This window comes from Microplitis demolitor, chromosome 2 (genome assembly GCF_026212275.2).
Source record: "Microplitis demolitor isolate Queensland-Clemson2020A chromosome 2, iyMicDemo2.1a, whole genome shotgun sequence".
NCBI classification, from domain to species: Eukaryota; Metazoa; Arthropoda; class Insecta; order Hymenoptera; family Braconidae; genus Microplitis; species Microplitis demolitor.
Genome location: NC_068546.1, coordinates 18,207,349 through 18,224,019, shown reverse-complemented (window position 1 = coordinate 18,224,019; position 16,671 = coordinate 18,207,349). Strand labels below are relative to the sequence as shown.

Below are 16,671 nucleotides of genomic sequence, written 5' to 3'. Positions count from 1 at the left end.
TGTCAAGTTACTTATATTATACTTCTTAAATACTTGAATTTATACAAATTCAAACTTTAAATACGATAAATAAAATACTGAAGACTATAGTTAAATAAATTGTTAGTTAAACAATTTAATATTAATAATAAAATAATTAGATAAAATCAAATGTAAAAAGAGTTGACTTGACAATATGACCGAGTGACTAAATAGTAATATAAATAAATAAGTAATTAATTAATTAATTAAATAAAATTAATAAAAAATAAATGAAAATTTATCGATAATTGCAAAAGTTTGATTTATTAACCGATTAATCCAACAATTGTATCTAAAATTTTAATAAAAAAAAAAAAGGATCATCAAAATTTTCGTGTCTTAATTATTTCAATACCATGCTATTGTATTATATTTGTCTTGTAATATATATTTCATAAATTATTAATAATTAGTAAATATTGTCGACATTGAGAGAATGGAAAGTGAGTGAAGATAACTTTTTTTTTGTTAGTTTAGATACAATTGTCTGGTAAATGCTCAGTTCTGTGTCTAACTATTGATATTATAATCATAGTTTATAATTAAATTTTGCGCCACAGTAAAAAATATTGTGTATCTGTGTTAAAAACAGACCGTGTTAATTAATTTGTGCTAAATCAACGCATTTCACTTTGTGACTTTAAAATTTTAAATTGATCTACTATTTAACACTTTAAGTGTTACTTAGTACAAAAAATCTAAATTATCAGCAATTAGTATAAGTATTGTACGACTCATGATGTGAAGCATCAGAGTGTGCTTTACAATCAAAAATTTTTTTCGCCTCACTTCGGCAACTATTACTTTGAGATTAATGTTGACAATTCAGTCGATAGTCACGGAAGAATTATTAGAAAATGAAAGTAAAATCGTCATTTTATAGATGTCAATTTATTATTATTATTAACATGAAACTTTTCATTATTAATATGTTAAATTCACTATTATCTAAAAGCTAGAATGTTTATCATACTAATCAAAAAGATTTAGTTATAATTTCAAATTATTTCATATAATATCAAAATATATTTTTTTTTAAAAAATTGATTGATTTACTACTCATAACTGGTATGAAATATTGTGTGATTTTTTAAAAATCTTAGCTATATTAAAAAACATTTCTAACTGTCCAAAAATAAGTTGAATGCCAAATAATAATTGATATCATGTTTGATCATTATCACCCTAGCGTTTTCATCCTAACTGAAAAATTGCCGTTTTAAACTGTTGATAATGGTTTCAACCTGATTATTTTTTGTATAAATCTTAAAATTATACTGAATCCAACCATTTAAATGTGAATTTTTGCAACCAATTTTTGGTCAAAAAACAACCGTTTTTATACTAAGTTCCAACATAAAATAATTTTTCATTTACGAAATATTTCATTTAATTACTAATTAAAGTTATTCACAGTTTATTAACTAAATAAATTTAAAAACAATATTTTCATTTTACCACACACGCGCTAATTTTTTTATTTTTTTTTTTTTTTTTTTTATTTTAAAAAGTGATTCCATTTTGCCTAGAATTCCTAAATGTTTGACATAGTATTTACTGTATAACATCATAAAATAGTCTTATTTCTATAAGAAAGTATCAAAATTTAAATTAATTTAAAATAGGTCTAAAACTGATTGGTTTTCGGTAAAATTTCAAAATCGAACAAAATATCCTCCAAAGTCTTATCAAACAAAAAAAAAAATTGGTTGGATTGAATCTGCGAGGAAACCTTAAAATAATATATAAATTATATTTAATGAATATCCATGGTATAAAAGTAAAATGTAAGAGTTAATATTTTCTTTGTGTTGCTACTGACATTTAAAAAGTGTAGAATTTACTTTTTGTATTACACAAATTTAGTGTTGAAATTTAAAAACAAATAGTCTGTGTTAAAAAATAACACAAATATTGTGTGGACCGTTTTTAACACACAGATTATGTGGATTTAAACACAATATTTTTTAGTGTGCATAATTTTATCTAAATGCCTGAAATAGATTATTTATCACTCCACTAGGAAAGGAGAGTCATTGTCGACGCCCTATATGCTTTTATATTAAAAGAAAAAAAAATTATTTAAAAATTTTAAAATAATAAAGACATTAAAAAATACATGTGGCATTTAACTCATTTTATTTAAAATCTTATTACTTCGTAATTAATTTTTTTACCTTTTTCTTCTAACTCTAAGTAATTAAAAATACCCATCGTACTTTTTTTTTTTTTTAATTTTTTAATTATTATTTTACAGAAATTTACTTCGAATATAAAATTATTTGTTTTTGTTTTAAAATCCAATTTTTTTAAATGACGTCAGTATATAAATATTTATTATTATCAACATTACAACATTTAAAATCAGTTTTACACTAAAATAAATTTTTTTTTTTATTTTTTCTTAATTCAAAATTTGATTATTGCTTTAATCTACTGTAGATAAGTTATCACTATTTTATAATCAAATAATGTTCTAACATATTCTCGAATTTTCTACAAAATTTTAATAAAAATAATGTTCTGGCACAAATTATATAAAGCAAAATTATCAGAAATTATTTATTTTACTGCAATTAATTGATTAAATAAATAAATCAATGTACTGTAAGTCAGTTTATTTTAATTTTTATTAGCTGTGCAAATCAGTAAGTATATTTTCTCATATTTTATGTTATAAAATTTTTTAAATTCAAAATATTTTTAAAAAGAATGTAAAAAATTAATCTAATGACAAGTTTAATTAAAACTAATTTTAATCCAAAACTTTTAAAATAAAATTTCTTGAAAAAGTGAGTTTTCGAATTCGTGAACTTAAGTTATAAAAACATTCAATAATTTATTTAACTGTGAATTTTACAAATATTTTTGAATTCTTTTGAAAAATCATCTATTTTATTTATTTTAATTATCGTATAAAAAAGTACAGTAAAAAATTTTTAGTTTCTATAGAAAAAACTAAAAGAACTATATACAAGAAGCAAATAGTTTATTATTATTATAATTCAATTATAGATTGCGTAGTTAAAATATAAATAAAATTCACAAAAGTATTTGAATAATTGCGCCAAAATAACAGCTGGCAACTATTCAAAAATTAAAAATAAATCGCAATTCAAGTAAAAATAATTACTTCAAGGTTGGTACTGTAAGTAGTATTTTTTTTTTTGTCTCGTTACAAGTTTCGTAAAAGTAAATCACCTAAACAATTATTTTTCCATATTAAAATAATAGATTATTTAAAATGTATCCATAAGAAAAAATAAATAGTTAAGTAATTTAATTAAAAATGTGCGATAAAACAAAAATCCTCATTTATTTTAATTAATATTATAAATTTAGTTGGCATAACCTTAATTCACCTAAAAATTAAAGTTTATATATAAAAAAAAAATCATAATTATTAAATTCTATCACAATTTTAGATTGAAATTAAAAAAACAAAAATGTCTAAAAATAATAAATCAATTTATAAATTCAAACCATTTGTTTTTACACAAAATGACCCAGCATCAAAAGAAAAACCACGAGCTAGAAGTGGACATCGGATTGTTTGTGATGAAAAATATCTTTATTCATATGGTGGATATAATCCATGTATTCGTGATGATGATTCAGAATTATCAAATGACGAAATATGGCGGGAAAGTAAACCACTATTTAAAGAATTATGGCGTTTTAATTTGACAACACGAAGATGGAAGTTATTACCTGGTCGTAAAAGTTTGCCAAAAGAATTGGCGTCGACAGCTGTCATACTGAGATCAAATAAATTAATTATTTACGGCGGAACTGCTGAACCATTTGGGGAGAGTTGCAATAATCGTCTGTACGTATGCGATTTAAATGATGGTAGTATTATTGAGCCAAATGTCACAGGGATACTACCGGATCCACAGTATGGCCAGGCATTGATTTGTCATGATTCATATTTATATACAATTGGTGGTACAACTGGTTATGATTACACTTGTGATATACATAGAATTGACTTAAGAACAGGTATATGGGAAAGTGTATATATTTGTACTGGTAGAAATTCTATTGAACCTGGTGGACGGTATCGTCATGAATTAGCGTATGATGGAAAATTAATTTTTGTACTTGGAGGTGGAACATCATCTGAATGTTTTGGATTTACGGTTTGTTAATTATTTATTACTTCACTAAATTATTTATCATTTTTTACTTTAAATATGCAATTAAATTCATATATTTATATAACAGGAAATTCCGGCATTTGATTTAGAAAAAAATCGGTGGTTAAGACTACAAACTTTTGGTGATTTAAATAGTAATCCGTGGATTCCAAGTGCGAGACGTTGTCATGGATGTGTACAATACGTAGATCAAGCAACTGGTGATATTAATGCTGTTATTTCTGGAGGTTATACTGGACCTCAAGTGTTCAATGATGTTTGGAGACTTAATTTAAGACGATTACAATGGACGTGTTTGAAGAGATTTGGCACTGAATTACCTCGACCAGTTTACTTTCATTCAGCAGCTCTTACTCCTGCCGGACAAATGTACATTTTTGGAGGAATAGTTCAAAATGGATCACGAGTAATTTTTATTATTAATTTATTTAATTAAATATAATTATTAGGATGGTTGTACTTTACATTTGGAACGGCTATTTTTTTTTTTCACTCCCACTTCAAAGTGTTGTTGTAAACATTAAGAAAAATAATTCCCTTAAAGTTTCAGCACTTAATTTTAATTTTAAATTCTTTACATTTGATTTTGAAGTTTTCTCATTGAAAACAAATAGGAAAGTTAGTTAGTTTTTTTTTTTTTTTTTTTTTTTTTTTCAATTTTCTATAGCCCAGCCGCATTTCAAGTTATCAGGTCGCTATTTGCGGTATTTGTGGGCAATTTAATAATCTTCAAAAGTTTCCCTAGTAGTGTTACTGCGACTGTAATTGTTTTTTCTGTATTGGTCCTGAAAATCATTTTTTTAGTGATAATTTAGGTTTTTAGTTAATATTCACCTAGAAACGAAATTTACAGTAAAAATGCGCATAACGATTTTGTAGGGAATTTGATTTTCTACAAAAAAGTTCCTCTTATTTAAGGGGCTCAAGTTCTTCGTTAACGTGATATAGAGATAGTAATTTTGTCAATAAAATATTTGTCAAAAATTTTTCTGAAGCTTATCAAGTATAATCCTTTTTATTTTCATCAATAGGTTGAATTAATAAAAAGAAAATTACTTAGTGATTTAAAATTAAAAGGTATTTGGTTGAATTTTTAACAAAATATTTTATTTACAAAATCATTGAAATCCTTATATCACGTGAACGGAGAACTTGAGCCACTAAACTAAAAAGACCTTTTTTGTGTAGAATTAAATTTTCTAAAAAATTTTTGCCTGCCTTTTTACTGTCAATTTCGTTACTTAGTCAGTATCAACTAAAAACCAAAATTATCATTAAAAAAATGATTTTCAGAACCAATACAGAAAAAACAATTACAGTCGCAGTAACACTACTAGGGAAACTTTTGAAGATTATTAAATTGCCCACAAATACCGCAAATAGCGACCTGATAACTTGAAATGCGGCTGGGCTATAGAAAATTGAAAAAAAAAAAAAAAAAAAAAAAAAAAAAAAAAAAAAAAACTAACTTTCCTATTTGTTTTCAATGAGAAAACTTCAAAATCAAATGTTATAAGTACTAAAAATGAAAATTAAGGTCTGAAACTTACAGAAAGTGTTTTTTTTTTCTTCAATATTTATAATAAAATTCTAAATTGAGAGTGGAAACAAAATAGTCGTCCCAAATGAGCCACTTTGATAATTATTTATAACTTAATAAAGTTTTACGGTATTATTAATTTATAATTATTCATTATAATAATAATAATTATTATTATAGGGATCTAGAACGCAGCATGTACGTTCAGTTTGGCTCGTCGTTCCTAAACTCACTGAAATATGCTGGGAAGCTGTTAATTATTATTTCAAAAATTTAAGAAATAAATCCAAAGATGAATTAGCAAATCTCGGTATTCCTTTAAAATTTATACAGCGTCTTGATATCACAAATTAAGTAGAAAGTTTTTTTTTTTTTTTTTAATCATAATTAAACAAAAATATTAAGTATGCATTATTCATTCTGTTTATGAAAATATTATTTTCTTAAATTATTGACTTACTATATAATCAATATTTTATTTAACGGTATTTTTTTCTTTATCATACTTTGTAAATGAATTTCATATTAATAATGGTTTCGTCACAGAGCTCTTATTTTGGGCTACCATAAATTTTATCGTTGCTTCGAACTGATGTAAAGAAAAGAAAAATTACGATATATAAAATTAGAAAAGGTTTGATAAGAAGTCATATTTTCGCAGACCAGATATTATTACGCTAGACATTTAACTTATTAATTTTTTTGTTTTACGAGTAAGGTGTATTTCTTCCTTATTTAATATCTTTAATAAAATTTGTAAATATTAGTATAATATGAAGATCTTACTTTTGTAAGTAATTAAATCATTGTTCAAATTAATTTATCAGTTGTAATATTTAAAGCATCACATTTTAATTAATAAAACTTATTTCATTAATCTGATGAAATTTATTTAATAATAATTAATTTAATAGTTTTAATTTATTTGGTAATAGTTTAGTATCACAAATTGAAAATTTTTTAATAAAGTGTATTCTAGCAGACTATTGTGTCCATTTATAAGATGCGCAATTTTATTCCACGACAAGTGGTCCTAGTTGACTGATCCCTTAATAGGGTAGAAGTACCGTTTGTGGTCACTGCTCCATTTTTGGACGTTTAATACTTTATTTTAATTAATGAAGACGTATTAAAAGAAACTTCCATTTCAATAATGAGATAAAAGTATCTTCGAACACATTTAAAAAATTAATTATGTCATCCCAACCCAAGTAGCATACTCGGCTTTATGACATCTGTACGATAGTAGTTTTGAGGCTTTTTTTTTGACTTATCGATAAGTCACCAAAATTTTGACAAAACAATTAAAATTTTATTTCACCGAATCATATCTCAAGTCTTTTAAGCAGATATTTTTTTGTTGACGTACATTTTTTATTATTTAGTCAACACATTGGTGTCTTATCGATAGGTCAAAAAACAGCCACAAAACTGCTATCTTACAGATGTCAAAAAGCCAAGTACACTACTTGAGAAAATATGTATTGTCCTTTTAAAAGACGTTCCTATAACATGTTAGTTGTCTCTGTGCTACTTGGTTCGCACACCCCTAGTTTCTCTATACAAATAAGACCGACAGATGTTGATCCTAGGAGTTATAGAAAATTTGTCTTCTTTTGCCCATTTTATAAAAGATATCTCTATATTTTGTCACCATTTGTGTCAAGTCTTTTAAGGACATTCTCAGACAGTGCTCCCACTTTTTAAAAATATTCAATAGCTTTCAACTGTAATACCGGTATTAAAATTTTATTAATTAATTTAAAAAAAATCATTGATTGTGAAAAAGACAACGTAGTTACAATTTTGCCAAGATATAGATTAAAAAAAAAATTATTTAGAGTTGTTATCAATTAGGAGTTAAATAAAATTTTGCAATTATATTTTACCCCTCTAAATATGACATATCGAATTATAATATTGACATGAAGATTTTACTGAAATTTATTTTCGAAATTTTGTATGGCTTCTAATTTATAACAATTGTAAGTTAATTTTTTTTTTTCAAATTCATATCTCGGCAAAATTATAATTGCGTTTTCCTTTTTTCAATTAATACTTTAATTTTATTTTCAATTAATTAATAAAATTTTAATATAGTTATGACAGTTCGAGGCCATTAAAAATTTTTTAAAAGTGGGGAGGGGGTATTGCTTGAAAATTCCCTTAAGGGAAACGCCATCGGGACCTCTTTCTCACACTCAGGAAAAATAAACGGAACTCTTTGTTACACTCGTAGAGTAAATAAGGATTTGAAAACAATTTTTCTCCGAGACGAATTAGAATTTTCGGAAATACGAAATTTTGAGCCCTCTGTTAAGATTTTAAAAAACGCTAAAGACTCTAGTTTTAGTTTCCACTTTGTCCATAAATTAAATTGAATTGAAAATCGGCTGACGTTACCCCTTAACAAAATATTTTTTTTATGACATAATATTCTGATTGTTTTTTCAACATTGTGGTGCCTTATCAATATGTCAAAAAACAGCCTCAAAACTGTTATCTTATAGATGTCATAAAGGCAAGTGTCCTACTTGTGATTGCTTACTTTACAAATTACTTTATTTTAATTTTTGTAGTACAAGTAAACGGTGTCTGGATCAGTGGTATCAGATGTCGTGGGATCATTTCTCCAGGATCAGCTGACATTGACTCCATTTATCATTTTTACTAATATTTTTTTTTATGCACCTAGATGTTTTATCGACTGGGAAAAACTTACATTCATTTACTACGATAATAATTTATAAATAAAAATAGTATTTTTTATAATAAATTAAAAATTAAATTAATATAGAATTATTATTAAAAGTCAAACTTATTAATTTTTTATTGGATAGATAATAGAAAATTTTCTTTATTTTTGTGTCAAAAAATAAGCACCTGTCACTTTATCTGACGTTTAAAAACCGGTAAGTTGACAGTTTAGATAATAAATAAATAATAATAAAATTAACAATAAAAATACAATTATTTAAAAATTATTTATGCTGCTAATTATAAAATAAAATATGAATAAATTTATTATACTTAAATTGTTTATTTATATATTCGCATTTATAACCTTGATAATTAAAAGTTAGCGTTTGATTTATTAATAAATATTTTTTTTTATTGTAGATAATGTATTCTTTTAAACCTTTCGCATTTGATCAACATGACATAAAAAGATCTGAAATATTGAGAAGTAAATCAGATAGTAAAGTTTCTTGTGATGATAAGTATCTCTATAGTTATTCAACATACAGCATTGATACACCTGAAGGTCTTGAAGACATCGCTGTAGAAGCATGGAAATTTAATTTACTTACACACCGTTGGACACCGTTGAAAAATCCAGAAACTCAACTGATAGACAATTCATTTGAAGCTGGTTCTATTTTTGATGAAGGAAAATTGATTCTTCTTTTAAAAGCTGATACTCCGCCGCAATTTTTTTATTTATTGCACTGGGATTTGAGAATAAATGAATTAAATATTCGTAAGATTAACAGGCCACTGCCTAAGATGGGATTTGATCCGAAATTTTTATGCCACAGTTTTCATTTTTACGCTATTGGAAGCCAGGGTAAAATATTATATCAACGAACTGACGATGGACCGTACAAATTTTTTAATATTTATGATGTTTTGAAAATGGATTTGATAACTAAAAAATGGGAGTTTGTTTATCTGTGCCCTGAAAGTGATCCTTTTGACTGGGATCGAGATAATCAGTACGGTGATGTATTTGCATTTGATGGAAAAAAAATTTACGTACTTGATACTGATGAATTATCACAACAGCCATTAATCTCGCATGTAAGTCTTCTTGATTTTAATAATATATGTATATTAAAATTATATTATTTAAATTTATTTACAGAGAATATTTGCATTTGATTTGGATTGTAAACAGTGGGATGAGCTTGAGGTTCAAAGAGACTTGGAAAGTGAACCAGGAATTCCTTGTATGCATGGTAGTTACAGTATTGCTCAGTACAGAGATACCAGAGGAGATGTTAATGTAATTTTAACTGGTGGTGACATTAATGAGTCCTCATGCAATGACATTTGGAGACTTAATTTGACGACATTGCAATGGACATGTATAAGTAAATATGAAGTACTACCTTGTCGCATGAGGAATCATGTGGCGGCTATCACACCTACTGGAAAAATGTATCTGTTCGATGGTTTGGTGGAAGAAGACGTAGGGGAGGTAATTACTTCAATACCTTTTATATTAAAAGTACTTTTATTAAGATTTTTTTATCGCTGATGAACAATTGATTTATGACTTTCAATAACTTTTAGATTTAGGTAAATATTATTCTTAATACGAAAGAAACTATTAATTAGGTGTAAAACTGTCAATCCGGTATATCATTCTGAACTTCTTTAAAAACTTTTCCCAATAGTTTTAATCACTTTCTTTTTAAACTATTGGTAAATTCAAAAGTATATTTTGGCATAACAGAAAATACTTCTTTACTGCTACATAAATAATTTAAACCAGGAAATTTATAATAAAAATTGTTTTTTAAAATACTTGATAGAAAAATTTTTGTTTCTATCTGGATTTAAATTCACCATAAACTTTTGCCGGATTTGAAACTCGCTGCTCATAAGATTTGTTTGCTTTTGAAAATAACCATGGATTTTTAAATTTATTTATGGGTATTAAGTTGTGTTTTGCATTAAATTCTACGGAGATATGATAGTACTCAACAAAGAGAATAAGAATTTATGAACAAATAAGTTTTCAATTTTTTGGAGATGTCCGGTTTTGAAACTAGATGCCTCAGATATAGGACAAAACTACCAGTTCTGGACACTTAAAGAATTTTGACAAAGTGATTTATACAATACGCAAAAATATGACAGATGATTTCATGGTATCCAAAGATACTTTAATTATAATTATTATAGCAATGATAATTTTCATATTCTTTATATGTCAAAATAAAATATAGTGTTGATAAATGGTTTAGTGTTAAAATCCGGTGTTTCTGCCATAGATAATTAAAATTATTATTCACACATAAATAATTAATGTTCATTTATATTATTACAGGTAGAAAACACATCGATTTTTTCAGCATGGGTGACGATTCCAAAGCTCGCAGAAATAGCTTGGGAAGCTGTGCTATTTTACAACAAAGAATTAAAAGAAAAGCCAAAAACTGAATTAATAATACGCGGTTATCCACCGAAGTTCGTCGAACGCCTAACTAATTAACATACCACTAACATAGCTCATATTTTTTATATGTATACATATATCAGTATTACATTTATTAATTAATTAATTACTATACAATTTATTTATTTATTTATTTTTTATAATATATTACATTAGATATTTTGTGCAATTTAGAATTCAAGTTATATAATAAGGTACAAATGAACGGGATTATTGTAGTTGATACCTTATAAAATACTACACTTCCCTGCCAAAAATATTGTGATTACAACGAATGTTTACTAAAACTCCAATTATATATTAACGGCTTACAATAAAAATTTATACAATAATCATATGTTTAAATTTATTTAAAAATTTATGTTCTGTAACCTGTCAGATTTTTTAAATTTATTTATTTTCACAATAATTACATTAAATTTTTATTATCAACTTCATATAAACATTTTTTATTTATCATTTTAAATTCAACAAGTCGATAATTTATTCAGTTGAGAGTAAATTTCAAATTTATTGATTTTTCATTGGCCGGATGATTAAAAATAATTCCCTTTGTTATTTTTGTCTATATATATGTGTACATATAAAATGAACATTTATCATGTCATCTGAAGCACAAACGCCGGTAATGTAATTTAACAATTCAAATAGTAAATAAATAAAAATAAGATTAACAATAACAATATTATTATTACAACATTATTTACATCAACAATTATATAATAAAATTCAAATTTATTTAATAAAATTTATAACCTCATTATGACATAAATAAGCTCTCATTTATTTTTTAAATAAAGTAATAACAATTAAAATTTTTTAAAATTATTTGTTATTCAATACAATTATAGATACAAATTTTTAAATTAATTTTTTAATTAATTAATTATAATTATGAAAAAATTAAGACGTATGATTTATTAATGAATAGATTTTTTTAATTTTAGATAATGTACTCTTTCAAACCATTCGCATTTGATCAACACAAAGTAACGAGGAAAGAATTATTGAGGAAAAAAACAGATTCAAAAGTATGCTGTGATGATAAATATCTTTATAGTTATGCAACATACAACATTGATCCAGATGATAAAGGACTCGGTGACTGGTACGTCGAGTTGTGGAAATTTAATTTGTTAACACACAAGTGGAAACAAATAAAAGATACGCGAAGCCAAATTTTAGACAATTCATTTGAAATTGGTACCGTGTTTGAGGATGGTAAAATAATGATATGCTGCGAAGTTGATACTCCTCCAACATATTTTTATTTATTACACTGGGATTTAAAAATAAATGAACTTGAAGTAGAACGAATAAATCGTCCATTACCGGCAATGGATCATGATCAGAAATTTGTAAGCGATGGCACTTATTTATATGGACTAGGTAGTCGTGGTATCGTTAAAAATAAAAAGAAAAAAGGAAAACCTGTTTATTTAGACAGTTTTAATGTTCATAGAATGAAATTAAAAAGTGGTAAATGGAAAAATATATATTTGTGCCCTGATAGTGATCCCAATGATTGGAATACTGATGAATTTGGTCACATATTTGCTTATGATGGAAAACAAATTTATGTACTTGATACTGATGACTCATCACGAGAACCATTGAAACCTACTGTACGTATGCTCGTCTTGTTCTAATATTTTTAATGCACTTTCAAAAAATTAGCTTTTTAAAATTTAATTACAATTATTAATTATTAATAATTTATTTTAAATTATATTTATTGACAGAGAATTCTAGCATTTGATTTCGAGACCAAGCAGTGGGACGAAATGGAGGTTCAAAGAGACTTGGAAAGTAAACCGGGAATCCCTTTTGTACGGGGAGATTACAGTATTATTCAGTATAAAGACGAAAAAGGTGACATTAATGTTATCTTGACTGGCGGGGAAACTGATAAATTTTTGTGCAATGACATATGGAGACTTAATTTGACAACATTGCAATGGACATGTGTAAGTAAATACGCTGGAGCACTGCCATACCGTATGAGGAATCATGTTGCAGCCATAACACCTGCTGGAAAAATGTTTTTGGTTGATGGTTGGGTGGTAGAAAGAAGAGGCGAGGTAACTATTTATTATTTTTATGTTCTTATTTAATCATAAATTTTGTAGTTAATCATGAATTACTTTGGGGCCGTTTATAAAATACGTTTTTACTTAGGGGGGTGTCGTTTACTACGACAAGATGTAACAAGGGAGTTCGAGGGGTCTAAAGAACGTGCCGTTCGCATTCATTAAACAATTTTGCAAATTTTTTTCTTGGTTTTTTTTAATTTTATTTTTCTGTTACCATAGGAAGTCATTAGTTTCATAATGTAAATATATCGATATTTTTATGTATACATTTCCGTTATAATGGGGAGTGGGCGATCTATCATTTGTGACGCAATATTGATAGGGGGGTCGCAGAATATATGACATAGCGTAACGAAGGGGGTAATCGGAAAAAATAGACCCTGAAAATAAATTTTTCAACTGACTATCGATTTCAGGTAGAATTCCATACTCTGCCTTACTATTTGATCGTATCATGTCTTTCAATGTCTATGAATTTCCCTGTTGATTTTTTTCATGAAAAAAAGACACCTCAAGGAGGTTCAAGGGCAAAGTCCCGATGAAAATAAGAAGTTTTATTATTTTGCGAACGTAACAACAGACGGAAAAAAAGAGTTTTTTTTTAGCAATTTTTTAAATCCCGAAATAATGTTAATTTTTTTTTCAATCTTTTTATTGATGTTTATATGGTGGGTCTAGCTATACATCGGCATGGTATATACTTATGTATATTAGCTATATATAGCCACGAACCTATGACCCACATCAAACAATTATCGAGTTTTGACTTTGTTAAAAATTTATTATTATAATTTTAAAATTTTTATTGATATGTGTTTGGCATATGACTGTTGTGGAGGATGAATTTGAGGATGTTATTGTGAAAATCTGGGTTCGAATTCTGGCTTGTTACTGATCTCAGAAATTCTTTTCAAAATGATTTTTGCTTTCAATAAGTAAAAAAATATTGTCTTCAATAAATTTTCTAATTAAAAAAAATAATCACTGTTCTATTGAAATATTATTTCCTTTGAATCTGAGTGTCAAAGATAATAGAATAGAATTAATTGCTAAATTAACAATATTAGATATTTTTTTCCGGTCTATTTTTTCCGGAATCCTAAAATTGAATACAAGGCAAAAGTTCGAGACTTACAGAAAATTTTTATTGACTTCAAGACGATTTTTGAAAAATGTTTTTTATTGATGGTATCTGAATAGTTTTTTTTAAATTTACATTCAGGATATTACTTATTTATGAATATTTTTTACGCTGTCTCATTACTGCCCGATTAGTTTTAATTCAATGATGATTTTAACATGTGATATTCATTAAAATATTTAGATATTCTCATTCAAACTAAAGCTTATAAAATAACTACAGTATATCATTAGTATACATTTCATTGAAAGAATTCAAGAGATTTTAAATTTTGATTATACATTTATTTTCTATACTTTATTTTATAAATTCCTAAAAAAATTATTATAAAATTTAATTGTTAAAAATTTTGTAATTATTTTTATTCATGACTAAAATGTCAAAATAAATTATGGCTCAATCGTAAAATTACATTTGTCATAAAGTTATCACTCGTAAGAGTAACTAAAAAATTTATAATTATAAGTTTCATAAAAAATTTATCAATTTTTTAGTCAAGCACTAGGCATTGACAAGTAATTCTGATATTTATTTTAATTAAAATTAAACAACTAGTTCGTTTAATTTTGATAAGATATTATTTTTTTATTTAATAATCAGTACCCATTAAAAACTAATTAACAAGTAAAAATTATTTTCAAATCCATACAAACTCAATTAAATTAATTTACTGTACATTACATTTTTAAATTTAGTTAGTACTTCAGAAAATCATAAATCAATTTTTTAAAATTAATTAAAATTTATAAATAAATAAAAAATAATTATGTACTAATTAAAATAATTTAGAACTTATAACTACAATATTTTTTTTGTCATAAAATAAAAAATATTCTAGCAGTGTTTCAATTTAATAATTATTATAACAAGATTTTATAAAAATATTTATTACTAAAAATTGAATCGATAATTTTATTTTGTTCCAGATTGAAAATTCCTCGATATTTTCTACATGGATAACAATTCCAAAGCTCACTGAAATAGCCTGGGAAGCTATTTTATTTTATAACAAAGATTTAAAAGAAAAGTCAAAGACTGAATTAATCGATCGCGGTTTTCCATCAAAGTTTGTTGACAGGCTTATCGATTAATAAAATCATATCACTATGATAAACAAAAATAATTAAGTAACTAAATGTTCTTTACATATCTTAAAATATTACCATTGATACTTATAATTTATTTCTAAAACGTCATTTTCTCGACAATAAATATTTATTACGATTTTTTTTATATATAACATATCAATTTAAAAAATAATATTTATATTAATATCATTAACTTATTTATTATTTTAAATTATTATGATTTCTTTTTATATAAGTATTAATAAATAAATTTTTCAAAAATAAAAATGATAAATTTATATATTCACCTTTTCCTAACTAATACAGAGACAACTTTATGATGTCATAAAATTGTATTTTAAAAGGACAAGACAAATTTTATTTTGTTTCAAAAACAAGTTTTCTTAAATAAATAAAATGTTGGGATAGGCTATAGAAATTTATTTAAAATAAAACAAATTTTATAAATTTGATTTTCTTTATTAAAGGATTTGAACAAAACACATTGTCTTACAATTGTACAGCATTTGGGCCTCATGACATCAAAGATGTCCTTTAACTGACCCAAGTACCTAAGGTCATAAAAAATCAAGTTCAAACTGGTTCACTTTTCCTTCAAAGCGAAAATACATTTCAAACGTACATTTACTGTCGAACTCCATTAACTCAAATTCCATTATCTTGGAACTTCCCCTCAATCTTAACCACACTACGAGCTACGCTGTCTCCTACCCGATGATGAACATTTGTATGCGTTGTGTATATTTATATATTCATCAATCATCATACATGTACGTAAGAGCGCATGTGTGTAACTTAATTTTTCAAGTAAAAGTGGCATTTGATAAGTAAGAATTTTCCGCTCTTCCGTAGACTAACTGCCAGAGTTAATAGAGTTCAACTAATATTATTTTTAAAAGAATAAAATATTCACTGAAAATAAGAAGAGAATATTAGATTAATTTATTCAGGGAAATCAACATAAGATGACAGATGTTGTTTCTAAGAATCATAGATAATTTGTTTTTTTTTTTTTTTTTTTTTCGTCTTAAAAAAGTCATTTCAATTAAAAAATCATTTCGATGACTTATTTGACAATTGGTTATATTTTACTTTTTAACGTCAGTTGTGTCAACTCTTTTAAGCAGACATTTTTTCGGTGACGTAAAATTTTCATTGTTTTGTCAAAATTTTGGTGACTTATCGATAAGTCAAAAAAAGCCTCAAAACTACTATCGTATAGATATCATCAAGCCGAGTATGCTACTTGGGTTGGGATGACATAATTAATTTTTTAAATGTGTTCGCAGATACTTTTATTACATTATTGCAATGGAAGTTTTTTTTTAATACGTCTTCATTAATTAAAATAAAGTATCAAACGTCCAAAAATGGAGCAGTGACCACAAACGGTACTTCTACCCTATTAAGGGATCAGTCAACTAGGACCACTTGTCGTGGGAT

General features: G+C 25.6%; 3 protein-coding genes across 5 annotated transcripts; all 3 read left to right on the top strand.

The window, feature by feature from the left end:
- Nucleotides 1-2,582: 2,582 nt before the first annotated feature.
- Nucleotides 2,583-6,599, top strand: LOC128669002 (kelch domain-containing protein 10 homolog). Of its 3 annotated transcripts, none has more exons than XM_053742978.1 (4): nt 2,583-2,669; nt 3,447-4,163; nt 4,249-4,587; nt 5,902-6,599. In XM_053742978.1, exons 2-4 carry the CDS (start codon nt 3,468-3,470, stop codon nt 6,073-6,075), a joined length of 1,209 nt encoding a protein of 402 aa, XP_053598953.1. In that variant the 5' UTR covers nt 2,583-2,669; nt 3,447-3,467; the 3' UTR covers nt 6,076-6,599. The 3 variants fall into 3 exon arrangements, with proteins under 3 accessions (XP_053598953.1, XP_053598952.1, XP_053598951.1); XM_053742977.1 differs by lacking the exon at nt 2,583-2,669 and adding an exon at nt 3,190-3,290; XM_053742976.1 differs by lacking the exon at nt 2,583-2,669 and having other exon boundaries at nt 3,190-4,163.
- A 1,946-nt stretch (nt 6,600-8,545) lies between these two features.
- On the top strand, nt 8,546-11,268 carry LOC128668995 (kelch domain-containing protein 10 homolog). The gene is made up of 4 exons (XM_053742938.1): nt 8,546-8,633; nt 8,842-9,522; nt 9,587-9,922; nt 10,778-11,268. The coding sequence occupies exons 2-4, from the start codon at nt 8,845-8,847 to the stop codon at nt 10,940-10,942; spliced, it is 1,179 nt and encodes a 392-aa protein (XP_053598913.1). The 5' UTR covers nt 8,546-8,633; nt 8,842-8,844; the 3' UTR covers nt 10,943-11,268.
- Nucleotides 11,269-11,363: 95 nt separating this feature from the next.
- Nucleotides 11,364-15,361, top strand: LOC103568502 (kelch domain-containing protein 10). The gene is made up of 4 exons (XM_053742937.1): nt 11,364-11,531; nt 11,854-12,531; nt 12,649-12,987; nt 15,067-15,361. The coding sequence occupies exons 1-4, from the start codon at nt 11,508-11,510 to the stop codon at nt 15,229-15,231; spliced, it is 1,206 nt and encodes a 401-aa protein (XP_053598912.1). The 5' UTR covers nt 11,364-11,507; the 3' UTR covers nt 15,232-15,361.
- The last annotated feature ends 1,310 nt before the right edge of the window (nt 15,362-16,671 follow it).

Bases quoted from the DNA above. Each gene is read 5' to 3' on its own strand.
- LOC128669002 (XM_053742978.1), top strand. From the start codon at position 3,468: ATGTCTAAAAATAATAAATCAATTTATAAATTCAAACCATTTGTTTTT. The intron at 4,164-4,248 runs GTTTGTTAATTA...TTTATATAACAG, and splicing joins CTGAATGTTTTGGATTTACG to GAAATTCCGGCATTTGATTT. The intron at 4,588-5,901 runs GTAATTTTTATT...TTATTATTATAG, and splicing joins TAGTTCAAAATGGATCACGA to GGATCTAGAACGCAGCATGT.
- LOC128668995 (XM_053742938.1), top strand. From the start codon at position 8,845: ATGTATTCTTTTAAACCTTTCGCATTTGATCAACATGACATAAAAAGA. The intron at 9,523-9,586 runs GTAAGTCTTCTT...ATTTATTTACAG, and splicing joins AACAGCCATTAATCTCGCAT to AGAATATTTGCATTTGATTT. The intron at 9,923-10,777 runs GTAATTACTTCA...ATATTATTACAG, and splicing joins TGGAAGAAGACGTAGGGGAG to GTAGAAAACACATCGATTTT.
- LOC103568502 (XM_053742937.1), top strand. From the start codon at position 11,508: ATGTCATCTGAAGCACAAACGCCG. The intron at 11,532-11,853 runs GTAATGTAATTT...TTTTAATTTTAG, and splicing joins CATCTGAAGCACAAACGCCG to ATAATGTACTCTTTCAAACC. The intron at 12,988-15,066 runs GTAACTATTTAT...ATTTTGTTCCAG, and splicing joins TGGTAGAAAGAAGAGGCGAG to ATTGAAAATTCCTCGATATT.